This window comes from Pungitius pungitius, chromosome 5 (assembly GCF_949316345.1).
Source record: "Pungitius pungitius chromosome 5, fPunPun2.1, whole genome shotgun sequence".
Taxonomy (NCBI): domain Eukaryota; kingdom Metazoa; phylum Chordata; class Actinopteri; order Perciformes; family Gasterosteidae; genus Pungitius; species Pungitius pungitius.
In genome coordinates, this window is record NC_084904.1 from 12272035 (window position 1) to 12286690 (window position 14656).

The window sequence follows — 14656 nt, forward strand, 5'->3', positions numbered from 1 at the left end:
CAAATTGTGTGAATACTTTGAATACATTTGTGTTAATAAAGAATACAGAATACATGTAAACTGACCAGGATGATTTCAAATTGACAGTACTAGATGAAGTGACTAGTGGCACTTGGTATTGGCAGATCTCCTCAGAGAATATCTATATTTTATACATTCTTTGTAAAATTTCAGAATAAAAGCCCTAGAAAATCTCATACATGAGCCAACCTCCTTCTTATTTCGGATACAATTTTAAATGAAAAAGTAAAGACTCAGACTTTCTGAGGTAAAACTTCATCCATTAAAATCATTGCAATTCATTTCTATTTTCACATTAGATTTAAAAGCAAATGGTAACACTGTGGACACAAGCTGTTCCAACTCCTCCCCTCTGGTAGGCGCTACAGAGCACAGTATGCCAAAACCAGACCCAGCACACCTCCATCTGCACTACTTGCACTACATATTCATATTGGACTACTACCACCTTCATATTTATGTTGTACATACCAGTAAATGTTTATGCTTAGTTTTTGTGTTGTATTTTGTCATATGTTTTTTTTCTCGCATTTCCTATATTTGTGTTGTGTATTTTTATATCTATGTATGATTGAGAGCAACGTGTAACCGGAGACAAATTCCACGCATAAACAAACTTTGTAAAGCTGATTCCGATTCTGATTAGAAAAAAAGCTCATGCATGAGTTTTCGTCTTTCACATAGCTTAATCTATTTAAATTATATTAAATGTATTTATGACATAGATATATTGACTGACTTATTGAATCAATGTAACATTGTATCTTACTTTGAAAGCAGTTCCTACGCGCGTCTACCGTAATGCCTAATACACACGCGCACTGCAGATGAAAATATGGGCTGGCTGGCTTGACCTCAGGCTTCGGATGGCCCCGCCCCACAGTGCGCACATCCAATAGGATGTCAGTTTGTAATTTGATGAGAGGTTGTCAACAACCGGTCCGGGAGGAAGGAAAGTGACATTTGTTCGTTTGTTCGTTTACCTCCGGGCACGTTAGGCTGAGATTTGTGTACGCCTCGTTAGCGTAAGACTTTTAAACAACGGCGTGTTCCCGTTGTATTCCACTAAGCAGCAATTCCTTATGGAAGTTATGGATATCTGCTTACGTTATTATCAATTAACGTTATCAATTGTTGGTTAGCGGTTGGTTCCAAGTTTGACGTCAGAACAGCGAGGACAGGCGGCTACCTATTGACAGCATTTGTTAACCCGCACCGGTGGATTGTGTCCAGCTAGCTTACGTTAGCTAAACACACGTCTGTCCGAGAGGAGCTGCTTGAGACATCATCCCGCCATGGATCCGTTCGACAGTAACAACTCAGGTAACTAACGTTACGAGAGGAACAGGCTAGTAGCTTCAGGCCAGCTAATCGCAGGCATTAGCACAGAGCTAAATGTGAGTGACATTCACCCGAGGACACGTGTGGACAGGGACAAGTTAGACTTTTTATTTCTCTTTGCAGCGACTGGATTTGGTTGTTTTTTTCTCTTTAGTTTATTTAGTATTGTTTTTCTTATACAGTTGGTAGCTTGTCAGAACACAACGTTACGTTAATTACAGTGTGTCTCTGTTGCCGGTGACGTGAGGAACACGTTAGTCAGATTCTTGTTTACTAACGTTAGCTCATAGGTTAACGCGTTAAAACCACTACGTTGTAGTAATGTAGTAACTAACACTTCACGTTGGGTCGCCAGTTAGACCCACGTAACAGTTTAAGCGACACACACACACACACACACACACACACACACACACACACACACACACACACACATACACTATGTCTCTGTGGGGACTGAGTAGACCGTTGTACACAGCAGCGATGTCTGTTGATTTGATTACAGCTCAGATTATAGCTATGTCTGGTCTTTGTGTGGAGAGGGCTGATAATGCTCAGCACGGCTCAGCCAAGCAGAAGACAGCTGGTTTGTAACCTTTATTATGGTCCTAGGGTGTCCATGACTTTAATCAAATAAACCAGGATACACACAGTAGTTTCTCCTCCTCCTGGGCTTATATTTTATTCAATGTTGCGCTCAACCTGGAAGAAGCAATCACCAAATCACAGTAGTAACACTTCCTGTTTGTTCTTTCTGTGTGTTTTGATTAGTGGGCTTTTATTAAAAGCCCAAAGTCACATTTCACAACCACCCTGTGACCAGGAAATGGTGAGATAACGGGAACAGATGCTTCCTTCCCCTTAATTTTAATGACCAACCAAGCAGTGTCAGTAATGTGTCTCGGCACTCTGCATCTTATGTAGTGTGTACGTTTGACGCACATGTATTTTGTGTGACAGGAAGTGGTCAGCTAATGAACATGACCTGCTGCTGTATTTACATAGCTTGTGACCAAATTACCGGAGTTGATGGTTGCTCATATTGCTTAGTGTGTCTTCTAATTATAGCCTAGATGATAACCATCGCATACATTTCCCTCTCTCATCCGAGTACGCCGTCCTGCTTATCGGCATATTATCCCCTCCATTGGAACAATCATGATTCATCAAGTTTGATCTGCTTTAATGGATCTTCATTCGGTCATATCCTCCTCTGCACATTACACACCACCCACCTCCTGAGTTCCTAGCCTATTAATAGGATATTGTACCACAGCAATGGCGTTCAGACAGAATGTGGTGACAGCTCATACAGTCTTACCAACACTTTACAGGACATACAAGGAAGAACATTGACCATGCGCATTTCCAGGCTTTAGTCTTTCATTTGGGTAGCTAACGGTAGACTTTTTTTTCTTTCTGTGTGAACAGATCACTGTGTTTATTCATAAGTGTTTACTGGCTCCCAGTGCTTTCCAATCCATCACCATCTGAGACTAAAATGCATTGTTTTCCCTTTTTAAAAGCAGGAATGTAACATAAGGCATTACGGGAGACTCACATTGCTGAGATTTTTCCCTGCTTTTGATATTATTAAATTAGGAAGATGAACATGCGTCTGATTGTTTTAAGGATTTCTGAGAACGGTGGTTGGGAGAATCTGGCTGGACAAGTCACATGGGATTTTGTAAAACATGACATAACCGTTGTCATGAATTGTGATTTCCTGTATTCGCTTTATCCTGTTTTAAAGGGCCTTTTGTCCGGGTTTTCTTCTAGGATTTCTTCCTACACATTTACGAACACACTGTGAAGGAAATGTATACTTGATAGTAGTTGTTTCAACGGTCTTATGAACCCATTCTTTGTAGGATAAATTACTAGGAAATGCAGCAGGAGGTTTACCAACAGGAAACTGAAGTAACTCAATCACTTCCTTATTAAACAAGTCTCTTGCACGTACACACAATAACAAAAACTCTCTTGCACGTACACACAATAACAAAAACTAAGTCAAAAATCATCCTCTGAGAAAAACTTTGGAACTCCAAAAATCTCAGCACATATTTAACATACAATTCTGTGTGCATGTCAGGGTATAATTATTTCGATTTTATTCTTTTATTATTATATGATCTAATTTCTTTTAAGAATCTCCTCTCTGAGTTCTCTCCCTCTGTGTGTTGCAGACCGATCCAACCAGCCGAGGAACATGATTGAGAACCGTATGTTTGAAGAAGAACCTGATGTTGTGGATTTGGCTAAAGACTCCACTACATTTCCAGTAGGCCCATGTCATCTTACTCTATTCCTGCTATGGATGTGTTCATTTTAAGTAACAGTCTGGCTCAATATTTTGAATTTTAGCACCGGTATCGGAAAAAACAATACCCATCACTATTTAAGGATGGCTAATGATGCTCATTTGCACACTTTCCGTTTACTATTGCTCTGTAAACTATTTTTGGTCAGCTGCAACTATCTGAAATAAGACCTTGTTCGAATACACTACGCCCCTCTTAACCACATAGCTTTTGTCATTACCTAAAAACGTAATACACCACCTCTGCCTTCACTCACTTTGCACCCCTTATGTTCAATATATCGTCTGCATCAACTGCAGACCTAATAACAAAAACCTCTAATGTGCTCGAATCAGGATGTTCAGGCACATATCTTACTCTGTATTAATGTACCTAGGCGGGCTGTCCAGTTCTGAACATTTTGCATGAACACGCACAGCTACACTGTAAAATGACAGTGTACCGTGCACGCTCTCTGCAGACATGTCAAGCTCTTGACCCCGACGACGTGGTGTATGAACCTCGCAGCTCGCGGTTGCTGGTGCGAGGCCTGGGAGAGAACGACATGGACGAGGATGATGAGGACTGCGAATCATCAGCCCGTCTGCTGGGCATGTCCTTCATGAACCGCAGCGCTGCGCACAGATCCTGCTCTTCCCCATACACCAGGCAGGGTGCACCCAGGTAATGCACTGATATGGTTGTTATCTGGGCAGCTGTGCAGTACTGATGATTGTGCATTATCACATGGAAAGCTTGTGTGACATACGGTACCAGTGAAAAGTTTGGACACACTGTCAAATTGAATTGAATGAAACACATTTTGAGTTGGCCATATTGAATTAACAACATTTGCTTCCACCAATGTACACAGTAACCAGCCCTATGGGCTAAATCAAAACCCGTCCTTCATGAACTCATCTTTGTTTAACATTTACATACAATTATTTAACAAATCCTGTTGGTTAAGGAGAACAGGTTGGACTTTGATTAAACATTCAAAGTCCCGTCAGAAACATTGTGGACAGTTGCTGATTAAAGCAAATGACATTACATGTCATTTAGCTGACGTTTTAATTCAAAGCGACTTGCAATAAGTGTATTTCAACCACGGAGATATAAACTCGGAAGAACAAAAAAAAATAAAGTGCAATTTCATCAAATAAGCTAATTTACAACCTGTTAAAGATAAGTGCCAAGTACAATTTAAGTGCGACAATTTGTGAACCAGTGAATAGAGCGGAGGAGTGGAGTAGTGTAGAAGAATTTCGGAAGGTTGAAGACCAGTCGAGCTGCTGCATTCTGGATGAGCTACAGAGGTCGAATGGCGGTAGCGGGGAGACCTGCCAGGAGAGATAGTCCAGACGGGAGATGACAAGAGCCTGATTCACACTAGAAGCAACAAAAGCATCCAGATGGTCCTGCATTGAAAGACTCATTGTTCACATTGACGTAATTAGGATTTTAAATAGCATTATGAACTGGCTAACAGCGTTTTATATATACAAAAGCATATTATTGTTTTGATGTGCATAACTAAGTTCAGATCAGCTCTGATTTGATTCGTAGCCCCTCACGCTCGTCACAAAGCAACAACAATCGGGCGTCATTTTGTAGATTCACATCGCCAGCCCCCATTGAAATTGTCTTATAGCCTGCGGTTTAGTTCTACGTGACCCGGAAAGGACAAATTATAGTCAAAATTTCATCTCTACATGATGCAGATAAAGCAAAGATGAAGGTACACTTGGATCTAAGTTGAAGCGACTGTTGTCACTTTTTTGTCTTCATTTGCACTGCTGTTCCTTTTCATCCTGAATATGTAAATTGTTAAGTAATTAAACTCTTTATGGTTTCAGGTCATGTGTACGACCCTCTGCTCGTACCCTGGTTGTCTGTATGTTATTTCTGGTGATAGTGGCCTCTATGACCATGGTGCTATACTTCTTACCTGGATGCACCTTTACCAGGGTAAGAAAGAAAAAATCCTTCTGCTTAGGTAACTAATGTAAAGAACTACACATTACACGCATCATTATGTGGAAATAAAACTCCTTTCTCTTATGACTCCAACCCTCTATCGAAATGCAGAGTGGTTGTCCAAAGACCAACAAGACCTCTCCCTTCGAGCAAGTCTACCCTCTGTCCACCAGTGGCGCAGTGTTTCCGTGGGCACAGCTCCGGCTGCCTCGCAGCATACGTCCCCTTAGCTATGACCTCACCCTTAACCCCGACCTTGACAACATGACCTTCACCGGTCGCACCATCATCACCATGTCTGTGCTTCACAACACCAAGTGCATCGTCCTGCACAGCGCTTATCTCAACATCACCAACGCTACTTTCAAGGTGGGATGGAAGGGCCTCTTTGTGCTGCTGACAATGTGTTAAAACACACTGAGAGTTTAGATGATATGCACACAATTATTTGTATTTGACAAAATAACATGATTGAAAATAAATATTTTTCTTATGTTGTCTGCTGTTTGCCAACTGGCCATCCCTGTCTTGCAGCTGGGTGACGGGGAGGCCAGAGGAGTGACTGTGCTGGAGTACAAACCCAGAGAGCAGATAGCTGTTGAATTCACAGAGGTGCTGAAGACCGGCCAGTACTGCGTTTTGACTCTGGATTACTCTGCCAACCTCTCGCATGCTTACGACGGTTTCTACAACAGCTCATACACTGAAAAAGATGGAAGCAAAAGGTACACATGACTATGTGGCTGTGAAAATACTTCAAAATATTGGAAAGATTTCCTGCACAATAAAGACTTTTCCCTTTGGCTCAACTGGTGAACTGACACAATCAAAACAGGGTCATAACATTTCCATATCCAAAATAATTCACTGTTTTGTTGATTTTACAGGAAATATCCAATTTATTTTATTACCTTGCTCATCTCCCGCTTGTCACCAGGGTATTAGCTGCCACCCAGTTTGAGCCACTATCAGCTAGGAAGGCCTTTCCTTGCTTTGATGCACCAGATTTCAAAGCCACCTTCCTGATTAGAATCCGCAGGAAACCAAACCACCTGAGTCTTTCCAACATGCCAAAGGTACTGTAATATTTAATGAACGCCTGCTTTTTTAAGTGTTGAAACATAGTACATAGTTTACTGAAGAAAAACATTATTTCTGAACTCACCAACCAAATTTATTAAAACATCAAATGCCAATTGCATGATTTCCATGTAGCATGCTAGATACAGGGTCTATTGTGTCTATTATCTGCTTTACAATGTTTAGGACCCACAAATAGGTTGGTCTCTGTCAGTGTGCATGGTCGCCTTCTCTCCTCCCCCACACATTGTCATCTGCATCTAACCAATAATTTAATGCTAGTCACATAGATGGACATTGTCATTGCTCACGGTACATTATGTTGCATCTTTCCTTGAGGAGAGGGGTACCCGTCAGCTTTCCCTGTGGGGACAAATAATTAGACCGTAAATTGGTTTGGGTTTGTAGTTTGGGGTTTTATTTGGTAGTAATATTGTCCTTTTTATTTCAGGCCAAAAGCACACAACTTTCCAATGGCCTCATTGAAGATGAGTTTGAAAAGACCAGCGTCAACATGAGCACCTACCTGGTCGCCTTCATCGTAGCTAACTTCACCCATATCAGCAGAAATGTTTCAGACACTCAGGTAAATCTTTCTAAACTATGAATCCTTTTTGGTTTTTATATATATATATATGTATAAGGTGTGTGTATATATGTGTGTTTTAGGTGTCTGTATACTCCGTGCCAGAGAAGTGGGAGCACACTGACTACGCTCTGGACACCGCCTGCAAATTGCTGGAGTTCTACAATGGGTTCTTTGAAATTAACTACCCCCTCAAAAAACTAGGTCCGTGCACAAGGGCACTTGGCTTTTTCCCACCAGGTGAACAGACATCACAATGTCATTCATTTCTCCTTTGACAGACCTGGTAGCCATCCCAGACTTCCTGGCAGGAGCCATGGAGAACTGGGGACTCATCACTTTCAGAGAAACCAGCCTGCTTGTGGGCAAACAGTCCTCTCCTCTGGAAAAACAAGTGGTGGCCTCCGTCATCGCGCATGAGCTCGCTCATCAGGTAGTTGTGTTTGCCTATTGGTATGTGAAAGAAGAAGATAAGGCTTAGGGTTAGGAAGATGCTGCGGTCGGGTTCCTAATGCATCTCTGATGATTATTGCAGTGGTTTGGAAACCTGGTGACGATGAGGTGGTGGAATGACCTGTGGCTCAACGAAGGCTTCGCCACATACATGCAGTACATGTCGCTGCAGACTGTTTTTCCCCAGCTGGACATTGTAAGTTAACACTTCTGCCTCGTATAATATGACGCAGATAAAGTTGTGTGCCGTTGCAGTAAACCCTGTGTTTATTTGTAGGGTAATTTGTTCCTGGCAGTACGCTTCAGAGCTTTGGACAAAGACGCGCTTAACTCCTCCCACGCCGTGTCAACAGAGGTTAATAAGCCAGAACAGGTGGAAGAGATGTTTGACTCTGTGTCCTATGAAAAGGTACGCTGCTCTAATTATACATACAACGATGGATGTGATTTTCCTTAATTCCCTGGCCCTCCATACCGTACTGTTTAACTCAAAGGGATTTTTTTCCACTGGATCTCACGCTCATTCAGATCTTTAGTGAGTGCTTTGTTTAGGGTGTGCTTGTGTCTTTCAGGGTGCATCCATTCTACTGATGCTGAATGCCTCCCTGCCAGGGGACCAACAGTTCAGAAAGGGAATCATTCAATACCTGAAAGAGTTCAGTGGATTAAACACAGACACTAACGACCTCTGGAACAGTCTCACACAGGTGTGTCAGTGTGTGGCTATATCTGAAGTTTATCTTCCATCTGTTATCCATCAGCAAGCATGTGTTTGAAATATACTCATCTGAAATTAGATGCGTTTGGCTCTTGTCACTGTCATTACTTAATGGTTGGTCACAAAGAAATGTCTCGGGAGCTTTATTATCAACAAAAATGGCTTCTGATAATTGTTGTATTTCAAGGAATTATTATTATTATAGTATTTTTACCTTTTGGGGGACTTTATCATATCCCAAAAGTTGTTAAATTTCACATGCCTATCAGGATTGGTGAAAAATATCTTTGGGTCTTCCATTGGGTTTTAAAGAAATGTCTCTACAGCTTTCCCTTGAAATATGAAAAAGACCACAGTTGCCCGATTGATTTGAAATTTTGCACACATAAAGGCAATCTTTAGCATGCATTTTTGACCATTTTGCTTTTTTCCATTGCTTTTTATTGTAAAAGGCCAAACTCCTCCCAGAGATCAAACCCAATTCTTTTCAAATTTGTGCAGTGTGATTTTGAAACCATGGCGTTTTAAAAAAAAAAATGCATAAAGCTTGAAAAAATATGAAACTACGACGCTTTGTCCGGCGTTTACAGGCGTTCTCGGCAGTGATGTAGCCGCTCAGCCAGCGCCCCCACGTGCGCCGTGTAGCGAGGACCTGTCCATCGCTGCTCGCACCTTTATTTGTATTGATCTTTAAGAGCACTAATCTTTTTTCTGTAATTTTCTTTGAGGGGATGTCAAGAGTGCTGTATGCTGTAGATACCGACAGTAGTTTTTTATTACTGACTCTGCTCATCCTGTCCTCAGGTGGAAGTCTCTGCCCAACACCCCAATGTATCAGATATGATGAGCTCATGGACATCCCAGAAAGGTTTCCCATTGGTCACTGTAAGCCGTAAGGGAGGTCAGGTGACCCTCACGCAGGAGCCCTTCCGACTCACATCTGACAACGCCACGCAGACCTCCAGGTGGGTTAAATTCCATCCACAGACAGATTATAGAAGCACAACACAACCCATACTGTATCCTATGCTCCTTTTAGCTTGTGGAATATTCCGGTGACGTACGTCACTGACAACTGTAGTGTGGCCCCTGAGTGCAGAAGGACATTCTATCTGAAGACCAAGTCAGGTAAAACACAAAGTGTTACCTGCAACTTCCAGTTAAGACAATCAAGAACTTTGGGCCAGATGCCGCATGTTTGTGTGTGTTTTCAGAGACGCTGAAGGAGCTACCAGAAAGTATTAAGTGGATGAAGTTGAACTACAGAAACACAGGCTTCTACATCACCCACTACGAAGATGAGGGCTGGGCCGCTCTCATAAATGCTCTCTCCAACAATGTCAATGTTTTGACGCACGAGGACCGGGCCTCGCTCGTACACAACATGTTTGCTCTTTCCAGGTAAAACCGACCCACATAGTTGCATTTAGTTACAGGACAAACATTAGTAGAGGAGTGTTTTCTAATTTTTGTGTTTGCCTTTTAAAAAGCTTTGATTTTCCACCTCACCGTCTTGTGTTTTTAACAGACTTGGACGGGTGTCCTTCAACCAAGTCCTCCACCTTTTGAGGTACATGTCCAATGAAAATCATACTTCTCCTGTGACGGAGGCCTTGTCACAGCTCGGTGTAATCTACCGGCTGCTTGACAAAAGACAAGAGCACCGCCTTGTGGCCCGGATGAAGGTAGATACACATGCTCACACAACCGCACACGGTTTAGAAATGTAGGTCCAGATACTTTTAAATATATAAAAAGCCACATTTCTGTCAAAAACCCACATGATGTTTTAGTTTTGAAAGTCCCGGTTTTTTAAAGTTTTTAAAAAGAAACGTTTTTTATTGTGTGTCATTCATTCTTGTTGGGTGTTTAAATGTAGTGTTTTGTGCACTAATGTATTCATCATTGTTTTTGTTACATACGACAGTCTTACATTCTGAATCAGTTTGGTTCTCTGATGGACAAACAAACGTGGGAAGAGGAGGACAGTGTGTCCAAACAGGAGCTTCGCTCTGCCCTGCTGGAGATGGCCTGTGGTCTGAATGAAGAGAAGTGCATTAAGAAAGCCCAAGCCCTGTTCAAACACTATGTCGAGTCCAATGGAACCTTGCGGTACGTACAGCACACAACTCAGGGTTTGAACTGGCTTTTCTGGGTCACATTGAAAGCTATTGCAGGCTTGGAGGGAGAGCCCAAACTTCGGCATTCTTTTCTACTTTGATCCTAAAATAGGTTTGCATGTGTTTACTTCCCGCAGGATCCCAGGTGATCTGCAGCAAGTCGTATTCACTGTGGCTGCTCAATCAAATGAAGATTGGGGCACTTTGCTTAGCATGTACGGACATGTCACCTATGATGCTGAGAAGCGAAAAATGCTCCGTGGCCTAGCGTCTACTCAGGACGCACGGCTCTTAGTATGGTAAGTGTTTTTGTGTTTTTTGCTTCTGGCCATCAACTGAAAGACTTAAAGAAGGAGGAATCCAACACACAAGTCACATGGATAACAGAGCAGCAATATTGTGAATGTCCAGAGCATTTTGCTCTCGAAACAAGTCCTACAAGCAAAATCCTACTAAACCACGCTGAGAGCAATTCCTTGATGAATGTACTTAAAAAATATCCCACACATTGACTCCAGTCAAGCCAGACGCTGTATGCAGTGACCCCAGTACCTTCTGTTGACCCCTGTTGGTGTGTTTCTTGTAGTAGCGGTTCATTCTGTGCAGCAGTTACAGTCCGCAGGGTTGGAAATGTTATTCAGGGACCAATAAAATAACACCAAAATGTTGCATTATGCAATAAAGAAAATAGTTCATGGTGCCTGAAGTAAAATAAACCCATAAAACAAAGACAACATTCCAACATAATGGACTTCTTCAATATCTTATATTTATATTAAGATTTCATGTTCTTGGTGCTGTCCTCATTACCACATCAAGATGCGTTAATTATTTTCTTTCCTTTTAATTCAGTTGAAGTTGAAATCTTCATCTGACAGTTTCAGTCACCAAGTCCCCAATCTTTGATTACTTTTCATGCTGTATAGGAGTGCAGCGACAGGGTTTTTTATGCACTTGACGTCATCTGAAAACTTCCTGCGCTCTCTAGGGTTCTAAAGGCAGGTCTGATGGGGGATGTCATCCAGACACAGGAGTTGCCTCTGGTCATCAGCACTGTGTGTAATGGCTTCACCGGATACTTGTTTGTCTGGGATTTTATCCAAGAGAACTGGGACAGCCTCATTGAGAAGTAAGTGGTCTCCCTTAGCGCCATACGAGGTGTCACAGAATACATTTTTAAGATTGTTTCACATGTAGATGGCAACTTCAAAATCAGGGATTCTGTGTTTTTGGCTGCAGGTTCCCTGTGGGCTCCTTTGCCATCCAGACAATCATCAAGTCGACCACCTCTCAGTTCTCCACACAGGCACATCTTGATCAAGTATGTTATTTTTTTTTAAACGATAAAATAAGTTTCTTATGCAGTGTATTTGATTTGAGGTTATAACTTAACATCTGTGTGTGTGTGTGTGTGTGTTGTGCAGGTTCAGGGCTTCTTCTATAGTTTGAAGGAGCGCGGCTCTCAGATGAGGAGCGTGCAGGAAGCTTTGGAAACCATCAGGCTGAACCAGCGCTGGATGGAAAAGAACTTGGCCACGCTCAAAAAATGGCTCTAATACAGCCGCTCCATCCAGTCTGCCCCACTGGCAAGCAAAAAGGGGCCATCGTCAAGACAACAACACTGTTTGCACTATTGTAACACAGTGTCTCTTTACTCTTTTAACCAGGCCAGAGTACTAATCAAAGCCAGAGGTTTCGCTTTTTCCTGGGTGGCCCGTATTGTTCCTGTGAGGTTTTTTTGCTAGCTCAGGGTAGCTCTGATTGTGTGTCCGACTGGAAGTTGTCTGATGCAAACGCACTCCTCACTCTTTATGCTGTCGACCAAACCTCTCCTCTGCAGCTCTCATCTAAACGTCGTGCTGGAGCAGACAATCTTGCATCAGCCTCACTCCTTTTCCTCTACGTGCTCTCAGGCCCTGAACTGTATGAGCTGTGCAGGCCACTTCAAAAAGAGGAAGTACAAAGAATGTTAACGTGTGTGTGTGTGTGTGTGTGTGTGTGTGTGTGTGTGTGTGTGTGTCGGTCCTGGACTTTATCTCACATTGTCTTATATATGTTTCTCGAGCTGTCAGGGATTGTCTGCAATGAGAGGTGAAAATGACTGGTACTTTTAGAGAGGTATCATTCTTGAATTGAACTGACCTTCGATCCCCATGTTACAAAATAGCTACTGACCATTCTGACGTGTAGTTACACGTGCATTTACCTTATTTTTCATGCTGCGTTTGTATGAGTAGAATGTACTGAGAAACCTCCCCACTGTGTACAGTAGGTGGCGTACTGCACAGCAGTGCAGGTTTAAAGCAACAACCAATGTGTCTTCAGGGAGAGCAGGCGAGCCAAAAGCCAAATGTTGATTTCGTTCTTCCTCTACCGCTAATAAGCCCGTTTAGCTCTGATTACTTTAGTTGTTATTTAGATTTAGGTTTTGCCAGCAGTGCTCTCACTGTAAGCTTTTAATTATGATGTAAATATGTTCAACCCTGTTTTCTCCTGCAATTTTGGATATAACGTTTTAAACATCTTGAACTTTTTAGGATTTGCTTAGTATCGTGTGCCTGTGTGTATATAAAGTGTAGAGATAAAATGTATAAGGTTGTTTAAGGTTATTGGTCAAATACCGTCGATGTATTTTTTGATTGAGACTACTCCAGGGAGGTAATTTGCTGAATGTAAGTGTTCTAAGGGCTAAGTGCAAATTGAAGATACAACGTAAATAGAAGAACATTTAAGTTGGGCATGGCTAATCTGTCCAGGAAGAGCTTTATCAGCCAAATACATATAAAGAAGGTTCAAACTTACATTAACCAGTCCTGTTGCTTCTTGTTAACGAGGTGTAGCACAGCTATTTTTGTGGATTCTATTGAAATACAGTTGTACTCTTAGTCACAGCTTCATTTAAAATGGTACTATTTACTTATTCACTCCATCACTGACATGGTATTTTAGATAATTGAGGAAATAACATGCATTCAGATTTTATTTAAACATCCTTAACCCTTTTATGGGACAGGTTTCTTTCTTTGTTGTCATATTATCTGAAACATTTCTGTCAGAGGGGAGGGGGGGCAACAGAATGAAGGGTCCAGAGGATTGAGCATTCCCAACAGGAAAAGGCTCTCGTAGTTTAGATCATTGTATTTCGTATTTCACTTGAGCATTAGCTTGTTCCATCCAGTCTATTCAACAGCCACTGCGTTGACAAAATGCTTTTAAAGACACACCTCAATCGCTGTGTCTTTGCTAATTGTGGTCACGTCTCATCTATTTTTCAAATGCCAGCATTCAGAGGAATTAATCATCCTCATTGAGGCTGCGGCACTTTGATGCTCCATCATACTTCGTTGACAGAAGCTGTGTGTCGTGTGAAGTCATTTGCAATAGCTTTTAAGAGCTAAGAGTCAATCAGGTACCAGGTTCAGTAGAAGTAGGTGAATCAGGGACGTGTGCGATCTGATGACAGGATTGTAGTGGAGTATATGTTACATACCGATCAGATTGTCTCCGTTTTGGCACGGAGATAAAATGGAGCAGATGCTTTTCAAACTGTGTTGCTCCATATGTGAATGAGATATAAATAAAAGATGTTTTCTGACGACTTTGTATTTTCTTTTCTTTAATAAATCCCAACGGAAATCATTTAGTATTTACATACTAAATATAATGCAACTTTTAAGATTTTAATTTAAAAAATCTGATGATGACTTAAAGCCATTTCTCCCAACTCCATCACATTCAAGCACAAAATTGCAATGTCTTTCACGTGATAAACGCACCCTGCTTGTCTTTCTAGATCTCTGGAAAGTTTTTGCTCTCATTAGTATTTTACTTTGTTCAGTAGGTTTCTATTTGAAATCTGGATTTAAATTCGCCACATACACTCACCGGCCACTTTATTAGGTACAACTGTCCAACTGCTCGTTAACACTTAATTTCTAAGCAGCCAATCACATGGCGGCAACTCAGTGCATTTAGGCATGTAGACATTGTCAAGACAATCTCCTGCAGTTCAAACCGAGCATCAGTATGGGGAAGAAAGGTGATTTGAGTGACT

At 41.7% G+C, this 14656-nt stretch overlaps 1 protein-coding gene across 1 annotated transcript; it reads left to right on the plus strand.

Annotated features, from left to right (window-relative positions):
* The first annotated feature begins 955 nt into the window (after window positions 1–955).
* lnpep (leucyl/cystinyl aminopeptidase) lies at window positions 956–14200 on the plus strand. Its single transcript, XM_037482938.2, has 22 exons — window positions 956–1344; window positions 3552–3646; window positions 4147–4349; window positions 5525–5636; window positions 5757–6014; window positions 6180–6370; window positions 6583–6721; window positions 7177–7311; window positions 7395–7515; window positions 7593–7744; window positions 7847–7960; window positions 8042–8173; window positions 8337–8471; window positions 9287–9447; window positions 9522–9610; window positions 9697–9883; window positions 10011–10167; window positions 10410–10594; window positions 10740–10901; window positions 11591–11731; window positions 11842–11923; window positions 12027–14200. Exons 1-22 carry the CDS (start codon window positions 1317–1319, stop codon window positions 12156–12158), a joined length of 3111 nt encoding a protein of 1036 aa, XP_037338835.1. The 5' UTR covers window positions 956–1316; the 3' UTR covers window positions 12159–14200.
* Window positions 14201–14656: the final 456 nt, after the last annotated feature.

Coding starts and splice junctions, on each gene's coding strand:
- lnpep (XM_037482938.2), top strand. CDS start 1,317: ATGGATCCGTTCGACAGTAACAACTCAG. Junction 7,516..7,592: donor CTACCCCCTCAAAAAACTAG/GTCCGTGCACAA, acceptor CTCCTTTGACAG/ACCTGGTAGCCATCCCAGAC. Junction 10,595..10,739: donor GAGTCCAATGGAACCTTGCG/GTACGTACAGCA, acceptor TACTTCCCGCAG/GATCCCAGGTGATCTGCAGC.